Here is a 14,642-nt window from a genome sequence, read left to right as displayed (position 1 = left end):
CTGATGCACGCCAGGGCCGCCGCACCTGCCTCAAAGCAAACTGCAGCCTGGAAGCCGGGAGGCTGTGCTGGGCCCCTGGTCTCATGCCCAAGGGTTCCCGGGCGGGGAGGAGCCCCAGTGGATGTGCTGCCCGGAGTTGCCGGGTAGAGTCGCAGGCGGCACGTCCCACCAGCCTGTGGCCACCGGTCACTTGCACGAGTGTGGGAAGCTGGCGTGGGCGCAGCTTCTTCCGTTGGGTGCTTCTGCCAGGGGCCGTGCTCCTGGCTGCCCTGGAGACTTGGGCTGGGGTCCAGCCAGAGAGGCAGAAAGCCCTGAGGGACCTGCTTGCCTTCGGAATCCCCACATCCTGCCAATGAGCTGCGGCCTTGAGCTTGGCCTTCTCCTTCCTCCTCCCTTTCTCTTCTCCGAGGCTCGGTGTGCTGGTCTCCTGCTCGGGGAAAACTGCTCCCAGGAAAGACCTGGGTGAGGGGAATGGCCCCCAGAGCCTGGAAGGAAGGTCGCGTTAGGCCCCCGAAGGCGGTGACAGGAGGGGAGGAAGACCAGACCTGCCCTGGGCTCTGAGAGTGAGCACAGGGGCCCAGAGGGGGGACGCTGGGGAGCAGAGTGGGTGCTCCGGGTGGGAGGGCCCTAGGTGGGGCGGGGGCACGTGACTGGGGGAATGGCTGAGGTCAGGTACTGACGGCGAGTTGTTACCGCTCAGACCTGTACACTTGAAAAAAGACTCTGATTTAGCAACAAGGTTCTCTAAAGCACTGGGAGGAACATCCGAGATCTGTCCTCAGGGGATGGATGGGTCAGTATGGGAGCCAGGGCCTGAGCGGAGGAGGACGGGTGGCTGGCTGCAGAAGGTCTGAGAGGCAGAGGACTGACAGATGGACGGGGCCTGTGGTAGGGATGGGGCAGGGAGAGGGAGGGAGGGAGTGTGGGGGAGGGAGGGAAGACGAGAACTGGAGGGGAGGAGGCAGGGCCCGGGAGGCGAGTGGAAGGAGACCGGGTCTGGGAGGAGGGGAGGGCAGAGGTCACAGGCGGAGACAGGGAGGCTGGCAGGGAGGCCACGAGCAGCCTGGGTCTAGTCCAGAAGAGGAGACAGACCTGGGGCCTCAGCAGCTTCTCTAGCGCCTCCACCGACCCTTAGGAGGGAGCTTCTCCGAGCCCTGAGACGCCAGGGTCCTCAGAGGGGCGGCTCAGGCATGAATCATTCCGTGGGGGGCTTCCGGCTTGGACTACAAGCCACAAGAGGCTGGAAAGGGGGTGGCCGAGTCTGCCGGGCACCCTGCTCCGGAAATGGAGGGCCAGCGGTTCCCAAGGAGATGTAGGGGAGAGAGGCTGGGTCGCGGGGGGTGAGGGGGCCGGCCGGCTCGAGGGGGGGACTTACAGGAAGGATTTCATGTCCAAGCCTCGGTTTCGAATCTGCCCCACCACGTGGTCCCAGCTGCCCGGGTTGGAGCGGCTGCGGCCAGCAGCCGCCCGGTACTTGGAGCCGGCCGAGGCGCCCTGCCGAGCCTGGCCCCTGCCATAGGCCCGGGGGTTGGGGCCGGGCGCTGAGGCCGTGTGGGCCTGCAGCTGGCCCAGGCTCTGGCTGGTGGTGGGCTGGCTGGGCTGCCGGCCCCGCTGGTGCTGGCTCAGCGGCTGCTGCAGGCTCTGCTGCCGCATCAGGGTGCGGGGTCGCTGGCATTTCGGCTCTCCCGTGGAGCTGGGGATAGACTCAAGGGTAGTGGCCGTGGACAGGGTGGAGTCCTCGAAACTTGGGGTGGGTGGAGGAGAGGAGAGAAAGGAGAAGCAGGTGAAGGGATCACAGTGGAGAAGAAAGAAGCCTAGAGCCAGGACTAGGAGGCCCGAGGGCAGGGCGTGTGCTGCTGGACCTCGCCGGGCCTCCATCGCAGTTGTCGCTGCTGCCGTCGCCGCCGCCGCCACCTCACCCAGGAGGCCGGAAAGCCCCGAGCCCACCCGGAGGCCCCCAGGTTGGCCCCGTCCAGCCCTCCCTCTGGCTTTGGCTCAGCTTAATGCCCAGGCACCTCCTGTCTGAGCAGACCTCTCGGCTGGTCTGATGGGCCCCGGAAGCTTCCGAGGCTGCTGCATGGCGAAGGCAGGTCCCCAAGGCCCTGCGGCTGCCTGTCATGTTGGAATGAGAGGGGGTGGGGGGAGCTGCTGTTGTCCCCGCCCGCTGTCTCACTGGGGGACTACAGGAAAGTCTGCCTCTGTGTTCTAAGTGCTCCTGGCCTTTGGGGACATGAGGAAATCCAGGCCAGGGCAGAGCTGGCCTAGTAATGCATGGTGAGTCGAGGGAAGGTGGCAATTCACTTGCTTTGTCCACAGAGGCTGGGCGTGTCCTTGGGCTCCCAGACCTCTGCTCTGTGGCCGGGGCTGCCTCAGGATTCAAGTTCTGGTGCAGATCTTTGCCCTCCTTCCAGGGGTTACTGTTCCTGAGGGGAAGCGTCCCCTCTTGGTGTCTTTGGGAATGGCCGCTAGTTGGAGAAGGGAACCCAGGGAAGGGGCAGACGGGGTGGGAGCCCCAGGAACCACTTGTCTGGCCACTCTGCACACTTCTGATGGAAAACAGGGTGACTGTCCTGTCCTCTGTGCATCTGAAAGAGGGCATTTCACGGGCCCACCGGCCTCTCAGAAAAACACTGGGACGAGGCGGCGGGCCCGGACAGGAGACAGGACATGGCTGATCAGAGGCGGTATGAGGTCAGAGACCTGGGTTCGAAACCCATCTCTGCCACTTCCTACTTTGGGGACTTTGGAAAAGTGAGTCCACCTCTCAGTTTCTCCATCTGTAAGATGGGAGTGAAAAAGAATCTGAGCTGCCCCTGTCGCCTGGTGGCCGTGAGGACCTAACGAGGCCAGAGCCGGGGGTGTGCGGTGCAGCCAATACTCCTGCGACAGGAACGGCTGCAGCGTCTCAGGAGACAGAGGCAGACGGTGTCCGAGGCCCCAGGCCTCCTCTGGGAGACCGCCTGCTTCACGCCCCGGCTGGAGATTTTAGCACATCCCATGGGCAGGGCCTGGGCCTCCGGAGTCCCAATCTCTTCCTCTGTCTCTTCCCTCTGTCTCCCGATCCAGTGGTCTAGGGCAGGGGTTGGCAAGATCTGGGTCCTAGGCCAATTGTTTTTTTTTTAAATAAAGTTTTATTGGAGCATAGCCACGGTCATTTAATTTATAGGCACGCCTCATTTTGCTGAGTTTGCTTTACTGTGCTTTGCAGATATGATGGGTTGTTGTTTTTTTCTACACATTGCAGGTTCATGACAACCCTGAGTTGAGCAAGTCAGTAAGTGCCATTTTTTTAGCAACCAAGTATTTTTAATCAAGGTACATGCACTCTTTTGAGGCATAATAGACAACGGCACAGTGTAAATGTCACTGTTATGTGCACTGGGAAACCAAAACAAATGCACGTGACTTGCTTCATTGTGACGCACGCTTCGCTGCGTGGTCTGGAATGGATCAGGAAGGATCTCCGAGGTTTGCCTGCACATCCGTCTATGGCTGCTCTGGGCTGCAACGGTGGGGCTCAGTGACTGGAAGAGAGACTACATGACTTGCAAGGCCTATTTCCTACCAGGCCCTTTGCAGAGAAAGCTTGTCGATTTGTGATCTAGGGCCATGGGGCAGCCACGCACCTCAGAACTGCCCAAGGGAGGGGGCCCCAGGGCCCTTGGAACCGCTTTCACCACTGCAGCCAGACCTCACCTCTGTTCACGCCCTGAGCCTACCCTGGGAACCAAAGGACAACAGTTAGGCTACCCCTGTGGGCTGAGAGAGAGAGAGAGAGAAAAGAAAGAGAGAGAGAGAATAAGAGGGAGAGAAAGTCAGAGAATAGCAGAGAGAGAGAGAGAGAAAGAGAGAGAGAGGGAGAGAGAGACATGGCTTTAGCCGGGGTCTTGGGCGGGGAGCAGCCTTTCCTGGCTCAGGCCTGGAGTCAGAGGTACCCCCGGGGTGCGGAGGGCCTGGCTGGCCAGATAGGCCCACGGCTCTCTGGGGAGGGCAGAGGCAGCGGGAGGACAGCACCTAGGTGGCCTCCTCCTCCTCCCTGCTGACCTCATTTTGGTTTCCTATCATATCCAAAATTAGTCCGGTTTACAACCTCTCCGTCACAGGGAACTAAAATTGGTCTCCCTAGGCCTGGAGCCAGGGGATGGCACGCAGGCCTCAGCCGGCCTGGAGTCTGTGGTCGGAGCGGCCTGGCGCAGACGAGCGCTGGGCCTGCCCTTCCGGGGGAGCATGGCCCTTCCCTCCGGCCTCTCCCCCTTGTCAGAGGCAAAAAAATCGGCCTGTCTTCCCCCAAGGCCAAAACAGCAAATGAGACCACAGCACAGTGGGCCTCAGAGGTCCCCATGGTAGAAATCACAGGCCTCGGGAAGAGAATGGGGAGGGCCCAGAACTGAGCAAACAGGGATAGCCCAGCAGCTAAGAAGGGGTCAGGGCTGCTGGCCTTCTCAGCGAGAGGCTGGCCCCTTAGCCGGGAACAAGGCAGTTCTAACAGCTGGGATTGGAACCGGTGTCCCAACAGGTAAGCGTGGCCGTGGTTCAAAGGGTTTCGAGCCTGGGGGGGGACACAGAAGCTTCTGAAAGCCGAGATGAGACTAAGGCGTCCCCACGGTGGGGCAGAGGGCAGCAGCACACTACCTGCCGAGAGCAGGGGCCAGCCCCGCGTCCATCGCCCGCGAGAGCGGCTGCCCGTGCCTGACAAGCTCAGGCAGCTACTAAAAAGGAAGTGGCGTTTCAGCCTGACATCCAGAACACCCTTGTCAGAAAAAAGGAGCTAGCTGGGCCTCGATGACCCAGCCTCCGGGAACATACAACCCCAACACCTGACAGCCTGCTGACCAAGAGCGGGGACAGCCAGCAGGGGTGGCTGAGATGAGGATGAGCCAGTAATGGGGACGGCCCGGCTGCTGACGGCGGGCCTGTGGCACGGATGGCATTATGGCAGAAGCAAGACTGAGACAAGCCAATGGAGTCGCCCGATGGTCAGAAATGGCGTGGCTCGACCTCTGGGTCTAGAGCCACCTGCTGGCTGTAAGAGGGAAGGCCCGGTGGCAGAGGAGTGGCATGAAACAGGCTGAAGAGTGGGCCGGCTCCCCAAGGATGGGATGGTCCAGGGGCTGAACGACCGACCGGCTGCCCATGGTGGCGTAGGTGACTGACGGCTGAGATGCGGCAGCCAATCGAAGAGGATGGGATGACCCAGGGGCTGAAATGAAGCTGCCTGGGGGGCAGGAGATGGCATGACCTGGTCACTGGGCAAAGGAAGAGACGGATGGGGTAGCCGCCAGAGGCTGTGAGACGCGACACTGTATGGCTGTTGGCTGCGCTGGATGGCAAGGACGATGTGGGGCGGGGGGGTCTCATGAAGGGATGGAATGAGCCAGGGGCCGAGGACGGCACCTCTGGGGGCAGCAGCGGGCATGCCGGGGGTCCCGCTGTCCACCCTGGCGGGGACAGGCCTGAGCTCATGGCTCTGGCGGCCGTGGGGCCATCACTCACTTGGACAAGTTGAGCTTCCCTGCGGCCAGGTGGCTCTGCACCGTCCGCCAGCGGCCTCTCCCCGCCTTGCCACCGCTGCCCGGCTCGCTGGGGGCGGTGCCGCCGCTTCTCAAGGCGTCCTCTCCGGGTGGTGGCACCGGTGCCGGCTTCTCCCCCAGCCGGCCTTCCCGCTCCACCGCCAGCCCCGCTGCGGCGGCCACTTTGGCGCCGGACAGGAGGGTGCCACTGGAGGCGTGCGCGAGGCAGCCAGGCCAGAGGAGCACCGGGGGTGGCGGTGGGGGAGAGAGGGCAGGACACACGTGGGGGTGGGGGTGGGGGTGGAAGAGGAGAAAAAACAATCACAGATAAAAGGAAGAAAGAGACAGCGAGAGAGGAGGAGGAGAGAGACAGACAGACAAGAGACAGACAGAGAGAGAGAGAGAGACATCAGCACTGCAAATGGGTTAACAGCAGAGCCTGCAGAGAGGAGAGAGGGGGACCGGCGGGCTGGGGCTGGAGAACAACGCACCACGACAACGGAGGGGGGCCCCTCCCCACCGCCTGGGGAAGGGGCGGCGGGGGTGGGGGGTGGGCAGCCACCTCCGACTCTATCCCACAGGACAACGAAGGGTTAACGACGGAGGAAGAGCGGGCTGTCCAGGCCAGGAGGCCCCCAGGCAGGGAAAGAGAGAAAGCCGAGTTAGTCAGAGTTCATCACCACCACCACCATCACCGCCACCACCTCCACGACCGACCGACCGGAGACCACCACCACCACCAAGCAGCAGGGCAGCAGCACGCAGCAGGGAGGGAAGCTGAGCCACACCGAGAGGGAGGGACCAAAACGGGCAACCCCATCCTGACTGCACAGAGGGGTGGGGCCCCCCCTGCTGCGGGGACCAGCGGGGGGCGGGGGGTGGGGGGGCTGGTGGTGTGGCTGCGAGGGGGCTCTCCTGCGTGGCTGGCCCTGGGGTGGGGGCGGGGGAGGGGTGGGCAGGCGAGGGAGGGCGCAGGAGGGGTTGCTCGTCTCCATGGTCAGCCTGCCCATGGGGTGCAGGATGAGGGAAGTCAGGGAGGGGAGCAGGAGGAGGAGAACTGGGGGGCTGGGAAGGGGAGGAGGGGCGTGCGCGGAAAACTCAACACTCGGTACGGTATGATCAAACCAGGTAAAGTCACTCACTTGAGGGACAGTCGTGGGTCGCCATAAGGGGCGTAGGGTGAAATGTTTAGAATAAACTCCTTGGGAGGGTAGGAGCTCCATTTCTGCTGCACTGTGCTCTCATTGTTATTCCAAAAGTCTCTGTCTAGATCGCTGGAGGGGCAGAGAGAGAGGGGAGAAAACAGGGAGATACAAGGAGAAACAAGAACTGCCAGTCCTGGGGGGGGCAGAGGGGCCGGTCTGGGTACACAGAGGGCAGGATGGGCCAGGATCGGCTCCTGCGGGAGGAAGAGAGGCAGGCGGGCTCCCAGCCGGCGCCCCTGGCACGGGCACACGCACACACGTGCCCACACACACGCGCGCACACACACTCGAGGGCGGGAGAAGCCCATGCGGAGAGGAGGCAAGCTGCAGGAGGGTGACTGGAGTCTCGCACCCTGGGAGGCTGGTGGGAGAGAGAAAGATGGTGAGAGAGGCGGGGTGGGGGAGGGCCTGGGGAGCAGGCCCCGTGGGATGCAGTGGAGGATGCGGGGAGGAGAGGGCGCTGGTTTCTGGCTAAAACGAGCTGAAACGTAGATCGGACCCTGCTGCCAACTTCCTGGGCCCCGCCTCCCGTGGCCTCAGTCTCCCCGCCTGTCACACCGGGAGGCTGGCTGTTAACTGCTAAGTCGTCACCTGTCCCAGGGTGGGCCAGGGCCGCAGTTCTGGACCCCGAGGTTCTCCCCTCTTCCCTCCACCTCCACTGAGCGGCCCCTTCTTTCTCTCCCTCCCACTGGCTGGAGGTCCCCCAGGCTCCTCTGTTCTCCCCCTCCCGTGGCAAAGGCTGGGACGCAGCCTCCACGGGAGGTGGGCGGGACCTCAGCCGAGTTCGAGACCCTCTGCTCATTGCCAGTATGGTGGCTGGGTCACCCCCCACCCTCCCCAGAAAAGGGGAGCATCTCCAGGTCCCTGACCTCGCTGAGCGTGTGACAGGGGCCCTTCAGATCCTCTGCACTGGGGCCTGCGTGAAGGGAGCCTGCCCCTCTTCGAGGGACAATGGGCAGACCCAGCCTCGGACCCTCGGCACGTCCCTGGCTGGGCCACCTGGCCTGGAAGGGCACCTCTGCCCTGTCTCCCCACCCCCTCTGCTCCTCAGTATGTCCCATGGAAGCAGACGCGCCGGAAGAGCACGGAGAAGGTGGTGATTTCCACGGGAGGCAGGCAGCAGAAGCCTCGGCTGCCAGGAGCCATGGCCTGGAAACCCCAGGAGCCAAAGCCAAATTTGACCATGACCTCAGTTCTCAGTCTCAGCAGACGAGCAAGTACAGAATGACAGAGAGGCGCTTCGCTGCCACCACGGGTCCCCTTGGACCTCCCTGGTGTGTGGACAGAGTCTCTGCCCATAGGACACCGTGGAAATGTCTCACAGGGGTCCTGTGACCAGGTTCAAAGCCAAAGCCCTGAGCCAACTCACAGGCAGGGGGGTCCAGGAGTGGGAGAGGTGGGACAGGCCCTCAGCATCGAAAGGCCTCTCCCTGGGGAGGTTCCCTGGACAGAAGACCCTCTTGTCACCAGAGATGTCCCTTAGTCCCCGCTCTCGAGGGCAACAGAGAGATGGAGCAGTTGGAAGGCCTCTCTCCCCCTGACCCCTTCCGATGTCCAAACTCAAGGGCTACCCAACCCTAGGTCCCGGAGAGAAAGACCCACCCCGGGGTCACCACCGCCAGGCTGTCCTCCCATCCTGTGTTCCAAGGAGCTCCAAGGTCCCTCGGGCTGTCGGCTGCAGGGCTGGGAAGGAGGATCTGTGAGCAGGTTTGTGACACACAGGTCGCTCCCATGCGGGGCTCCTCAGGGCCTTTACGGCGCCAGTGAATATCGTGGGCCGTGTTTCCCAAACTCGGTTGCCCGTGAACCCCTTGACTTGCAGAATATCCGTGCATCATTTCCAGGGCACGAGGGCTCTGAGGAACACAGTTTGGGCAGCGCTGCTGAAGAACGCATCTGCCCAGGACTTTGACAAGCCAATCGCTTTCACAGAGGTCATAAGCCCTGGGGAGATTGTGCTCTGGGTAAGGCCTGCTTCCTGCCACTGCCCTGGCTTTGGGCCCCAGCAAGAGGCAAAGGCCTAGGAACCTGGGGACATGTAGACACAGTGGCTTCCTCCTTCTGGGGCAGAGGGTCTGCCAGCTCAGCAGGGTGGGGTGGGCATGGGCTGCAGAGAGGCGGGGGACAGCGCACGGCTGCCCTCGCTTTGTCTTAGAGAGCCCTCACGGGTTCCGGCCCCGCTGCCCACCCAACCCCTTGTGGGGAGTCCCATCTCCCCGTGTGGGTCCTTTCTAGGACTCCTGGTCCTGCCACACACTCCCCTGCCCAGGAAGGTTATGTTCCCCTGGCAGAGCCAGGCCCATCCGTCCCCCCCGCAACCCTCACCCCACCCTGGACCACGGCTGCAAAGGCAGGGGCCTGCCCTGGAGGCAGCACAGGTGCTGCGCTGGCCCCAGCTCCTCTCACAGGGCGCCTCTGCCTTCAGAAAGCCTGGGGCCCCGGCTCTGCAACAGCCCCCAGAGACCTGCCAGCTCTGGCTTTGAAGACTGGAGGGCCTGCAACCAAACCCAGCTTCAAAGGCTTCCCGCGGCGGCCTCCAGAGCCTCCTCCACAGCCGCCTCCCCGCCCCCAGCCTTGGCCTGGCCCGCCCCTCCACTAACCGGCCCCACCCCCACCCCAGACACACACTGGCAGCTTCTGTGAAGGCCCCAAACAGGGTCAGAGCAAGAGATGAAAAGAGGGGAGGGGTGAGGAGGGGCAGAGAGGCACTCCCTCAGGAGCAGGGGAGAGGAAGAAGGGAAGGAGGAAGAGAGAGAAGGAGAAAGACAGACGAGGGAAGGGCAGGGAGGACTGGGCAATGGGAAGGGGGCAGAAGTGGGGCCGGGGCAGGCTGGGGGTGCCTGCCCCTCAGCTGGCAGGCTCCCATGCAGCTGGCTCCGATGGAGGGGCCCTTGGCCCTACCTCGGCCTGACAGCCACCCAGCAAAGGCTTGGGCGCAGCAAGGGAAGGGGCCGGGGCCACTGGCCAGAGGGCACAGAGCCCTCTAGAGAGAGCCCCCCTTTCCCAGTGTGGGGTAGGGGGGCTTCTACTGGTGTCTCTCAGTGACCCCCAGCCGTGGGCTGGCCCAGGCGGTCCACAGTGGAAGGCGGACCTGCTCACTTGGAAGGCCTCTTCGGGCAACATGGGGAAACCCAGGCCACGCAGAGGCAGCAGCGAGACCTTCAGTGGGGATGGGGGATGGGGGAGGGGAGAGCTTCCCCCGTACCAGCTTCCCCGGAGCAGCCCAGCACTGGGCTGCACCCCTCCAGGTGGCCCTGAGGACCCTGACGGGGTCTGAGGAAAGAGCAGGGGAGCTGGGCGGGGGGTGGGCATGGTGTGTGTGATGCGAGGGTGGGATGGAGGAACCAGCAACCAGGGTCGGGAGAGGGCACAGACAGTGCTGGGGGAGCAGCCAGAAGACGGGGTTGTGGGCCCCGGGACACTGTGAGGGTCTGGGGGGCACCGGCAGAGAAGGTGGAGCCCTGGAGCCCCCCGCTGAGGTGCAGGGCATGTGGGGGTTGGGAGAGAGCAGATCTGGGGAGGGGCAGGGGCTCCTCCCACCTGGGCTGCCTGCACACCCCCACCCCAGACTCCGAGGCTGGCACCTACTTGATGGCCTTCTTCTCGCTGCGCCCGCGCCCTGAGTCTGGCGTGCCCACCGTCTCCAGGGAGCTCTTGTAGCGTGTGCCCTGTGGAGAGAGCAGCGCATCACTCCCAGCACCAGGGCTGCACCCTCCCTGCCCCCCCACCAGAAAGGGCTCCCCCCGGGGAAGGGGGGCAGACTGGGGCCCCGCCTTGGCAACAAGGTCAGGGGCCACGGTGTGACCCTGTCACCACTGAGGGGCGTCAGCTCCACTGATGCAGGCTCTTTGGTTGGCAGCTTCCCGGCTTCATCGGGCCCTAGGACCTGCCCACCCTCCCCCCACCCCCCACCCCGACCTGCACTCCATCCCGGACCCCAGGGATGGGGCCTCTCCTGTCCTCCTGTCTCCTGGGGCCCTGGCCAGACTCCCAGAAACATATCTCCCTCTGCCACAGACAGATGGCTCTCAGGCGCCTGGCCACGTCACACTGGCCACGTCACACCGGCCATGTCACTGCCCCCAGATGGTGGGGGCGGCATCCTGCCGGGCAAGGTTGGCAGCGGCCAGTGGCCACCAGTGACGTGGGCCACGGAGGCGGGTAGAGGGCCTGTGCTCAGTGCCACCCAGGCTGTGTCCCCCACCGTCCGGGGCTCCCCGGGGTCCTCACGCCCCGGGGCTGGGAGGCAGGGCAGGGCCTGAGCACTCTCCCTTGTGAGGAGGCAGCCTTAGGGAGACAGGCTGCCCACCGCCGGCTCTGAGGCTGCGGACAGCCCCCGAGGTTCCTCACACCATCATGAGTTGGGGGGGTGGCGGGAGGGGCAGGGCGGAATGGGGTGGGCGTGCTGGGGCCCTGGCAAGAAGAAGGGGCCCGGCTGCAGCGGTGGCTGGGCCCGCTGCCCGGAAGGTGAGCACCATTCACCTTCTTGGTTTGGGTTTCTAAATTTAGCTCATGCAGAGCCTGGCACCATTAACATTCCTGGCTGCCACCAAGCATCCTCAGTGCCCCCACAGGCCACAGGCCTGGGCCCGGCCCGGGGCTGGAGTGGGTGGCGGGGGAATGGGGTTTGGGCAGGGACTGGGGTTGGCCCCACTGACCGTTCTCCCGCTGGGCGCTGGCCAGTCCGGGCCCAGTGGGGACACAGGCACGCACGCGTGTGTGGGCACACACACACACTTCCCCACACCCAGTCGTGGGCACCGACACCACAGCCACAACAGTCGATTATTCCATCCTCCCCAGAGCAAAATGCAGGCCGCACAGCCGTGCTCCCTGGGTGGCCGCCAGCCGCAGCCCCTCCCCGGGCACGGGCCACCTGTGTGGGTCAGTGGCAGTGGAGCTCCCCGGGAGGGGGTGCGTGTGGAGTCGGGTGGGGGGAGTCCTCATTCCACCTTCAGCACCCCTAGGTCTCCGGGGTGCCAGGATCCTGGTCTGAGCAGAGCCCCACACTCCCCGTGTCACCCCAGGTCAAGTCCCTGGCCCTCTCTGGCCACCCCACCTCCCCTCCCTCTGGGGTAGTGTGGTGCACGGGATGAGCCCCAGGGTCCTCGTGCTTCAAGCGTCTCATCACAGGTAGTATCCTTTCACTCCTCACTGACTCTGCCTCCCACACCTGGGGGGACATCACCCCCACACCTGGGGGGGCATCACCCCCAAGGACGGGGACTGCGCGGCCTCTGGTACTCGGTGTGGAAGCTGGTGCCCAGCAGTTCTCAAAGCCATCGCACGGAAGCACCCCTCTGGTGTGCCACCCACCCTGAGGTCCAAGCCCTGAGGCTGCTGCCTCTCAGCCGGAGCGTCAAGGGTTAAAACACAGAGCTGCTGGCTCCTCTGGGTCCACAAAAGCGCCCCCTTCTCAGCTCCATCTCCGACCCCTCCCAGTGCTACCCAGAAGTTTAAATCCCAAACAATTCTTCTTTCCAACTGAGATGATCAGAGCCCAGGGCCCCTCCACGGTGGCCAAAGGCCCTTCTTGGGGTGACCCTCAGGCAGGAGCCCCACCTCCGCTACTCTCTAGCCTTTCAGGCAGTGCGGGGCCCCTGCTGAGGGCCCCCAACCCCACCCTCACCTTCTTTCCTCCTTCCTAGTCTTGGCAGGGAACTTGCCCCACGCATCCGCTTCTAAGGCTGATCAGCTGTCCTTCCCTAAGGCCAAGCACGGCTGGGGAGAGCTGGCCCCTGGTTCACCCACGGCCCCAGCCTGCTCCTCCTTCTCCCATGGGTCAGAGAACCCTTCCCCTCAGGCTGCAACTATCACCACAGCAGGAACTGGGGTGATATGGGGGGGCAGGAACTGGAACAGGACTTGATTTAGGGGGCTGGGGGAAGTTAATGGGGCAAGGACAGGACCCCCAGGCAGGGCCCAGCCGATGTCAGGTGGCTCCAGAGGAGCCTATGCCACCAGCCCGCTGGGCCTGATCTGGAAAAAGCCAGCTGGAGATTAAGGAAGTTATTAATGTTTGGAAATGGGATCTGGGCTGTCAGGGTATCACGTCACTGCTGCTGAGGGGACAGGCAGGCAAGGAGAGCCCAGCGACTGCGCAGGGGCATTTGAAAGCCCCTTCCACGGAGCGTGGAGACAGTCTGGGCGAAAAGCTGCCTGGCTTCTGCAGTGTCGGGGGTGGGGGGCGGCAGGGGAGGGAAGGGGTGGTAGCAGGGTGGAGGGCTTGGGCAGCTCCAAGGAGCAAGTCCAAAAGCACAGACTGTGGTCTGGGCCCCTGGGGAAGTTCCTCGGGCTGCGAGGAGGGGCTGAGGCCAGGGACGGGTCCACATCTCTCAGCTGCCCACCTGCCACCAAAGCTGTTATCTTTGCACTCCTGTCCCCAGGTGAGTGGGGGTGGGCTGAGGCTCTCGCTTCACACACACGCACAGGCACACGTGCGCACACGCGGCAGCACTGACCAGGGGAGGCTGGGACAATGGGACGGACGGGCGCATCAGCTCACTCACGGATCTGATGAGACCGTCCACCTCTCCCCGTGCAGGAGGAACAAGACACACACTCCTGCACCAGTGCCCTCAGAGGCGACACACTCAGCACAAAGACCCCCCACTCAAGGTCACCAGCAGCACCTGTTCACACACCTTCACCTGCCCCTCCGCCAATGCACACAGACAGCCTGACGGGCCCAACTAGACACACAGGGCTGCAGTGTGTGCCCAGCCACTCCCACAGCCTCCGAGGACACTTGCATCCACAGGCACGTGGCCAAGTCCCCCCCTCCCCCTCCCCTGAAATTCTGAGACAGACGCAGCCACAGGAGATCCAGGAACAATGCAGGGTGGCCAGCCTGGCTCCACCTGCACGCAGGGAGCAGCCGGGTCCTGCAAACACTCACACACAGTCCTCCGCGGGGCAGGGCTGGCGTCTCCAAGGCTGCCGCTCCCCACAGGAAGGAGCCGCCTGAAGCTGTGTCTCCGGACAGAGTCAAATGCCAGTTCCTGAGTTTGCCCTTCCTGAAGGAAGCATGCTGGGTCCTCCCTGGGGGCATCTGTCCCTTCTCTTTCATAGGAGTGGGGCATGAAACCCCGACCACCACCCACCACCACACACACCGTGTCCACAGCCACAGCCCTCCCCCCTTGTCCTTAAGGCCCCTCTGCGGCTGGGCTGGGAGTGAATGGGGTTCCCAGAGACCCTTCTACACCTCACCCCGGGAAGGTCCCACACGTGGGACGCCTCCCGGCCCACCTTTGGTGGTGTACCCACGCATCTCCCCCAAGTCCCCACCGCACTTCTGGGCCGGGGCGGGGCAGGGCAGGGAATGCGTCAGGGTTTCTTGGGGCAGCAGCCCTCTGGGAGGGAGCCGCGGGCTGTAGGAGGGCGGCTCAGCCCAGCTCCCCCTCCCGGAGCTCCCAGCTCCCCCTCCGGTGCCCCCGGTGATGAATGTCCCTCCTGACGGTCTCATTACTTATTGAGGGCCTAATCCTGCTCGTTAATTCCTCAGCCCTCGTTAAAAATGAAAAGAAGCCGTTTGTGCTTGTACAAACCGGGAGGATCAGGATGAATGTTCAGGCGCTAGGGGCGGGGCGGGGCGGGGCGGGCACAGTCGCTTCATTGGCCAGGTTACCCGGCTTGGCCACGCCCTGCCCTGGGGGCGGGCAGCGCGCAGAGGGGCGTTTGGATTGTCAGTGTGCGCGGGTGTGTGCCTGCCTCTTGCGGCTGGAGGTGGGGCACGTGTGTGCGTGGAGTTGCGCTGGTGAGAATGCTCCCGGGACCCATGTCTATCCACGAATGTCCCTAGGTGTGTAGCTCTAGGTGTACACACAGCCATACAGAGCCAACACCCAGGCTAACGTAATGAGCACCTGCGGTGTGGATTTCTGCGAGGGTGCCTGACCGTGTGGGCGGGCGGGTGGGTCATCTG

At 63.8% G+C, this 14,642-nt stretch overlaps 1 protein-coding gene across 6 annotated transcripts in view; it reads right to left on the bottom strand.

The window, feature by feature from the left end:
- SYT7 (synaptotagmin 7) overlaps positions 1–14,642 on the bottom strand; it is a 58,188-nt gene that overhangs the window by 19,090 nt on the left and 24,456 nt on the right. The window contains exons 3-6 of one of the 6 annotated variants that reach the window (XM_045855339.1): positions 10,304–10,383; positions 6,653–6,784; positions 5,494–5,718; positions 1,376–1,744 (exon numbers count right to left, since the gene is read on the bottom strand). In XM_045855339.1, coding sequence (XP_045711295.1) covers positions 1,376–1,744; positions 5,494–5,718; positions 6,653–6,784; positions 10,304–10,383 — 806 coding nt within the window. The remainder of the gene's footprint in view (positions 1–1,375; positions 1,745–5,493; positions 5,719–6,652; positions 6,785–10,303; positions 10,384–14,642) is intronic. The other 5 variants (XM_045855340.1, XM_045855342.1, XM_045855343.1 and 2 more) reach the window with 5 other exon arrangements.

This window comes from Phyllostomus hastatus, unplaced genomic scaffold (assembly GCF_019186645.2).
Source record: "Phyllostomus hastatus isolate PE091 unplaced genomic scaffold, TTU_PhHast_1.1 phas_scaffold_11, whole genome shotgun sequence".
Lineage (NCBI taxonomy): Eukaryota > Metazoa > Chordata > Mammalia > Chiroptera > Phyllostomidae > Phyllostomus > Phyllostomus hastatus.
This window is presented reverse-complemented; position numbering and strand designations above follow the sequence as displayed.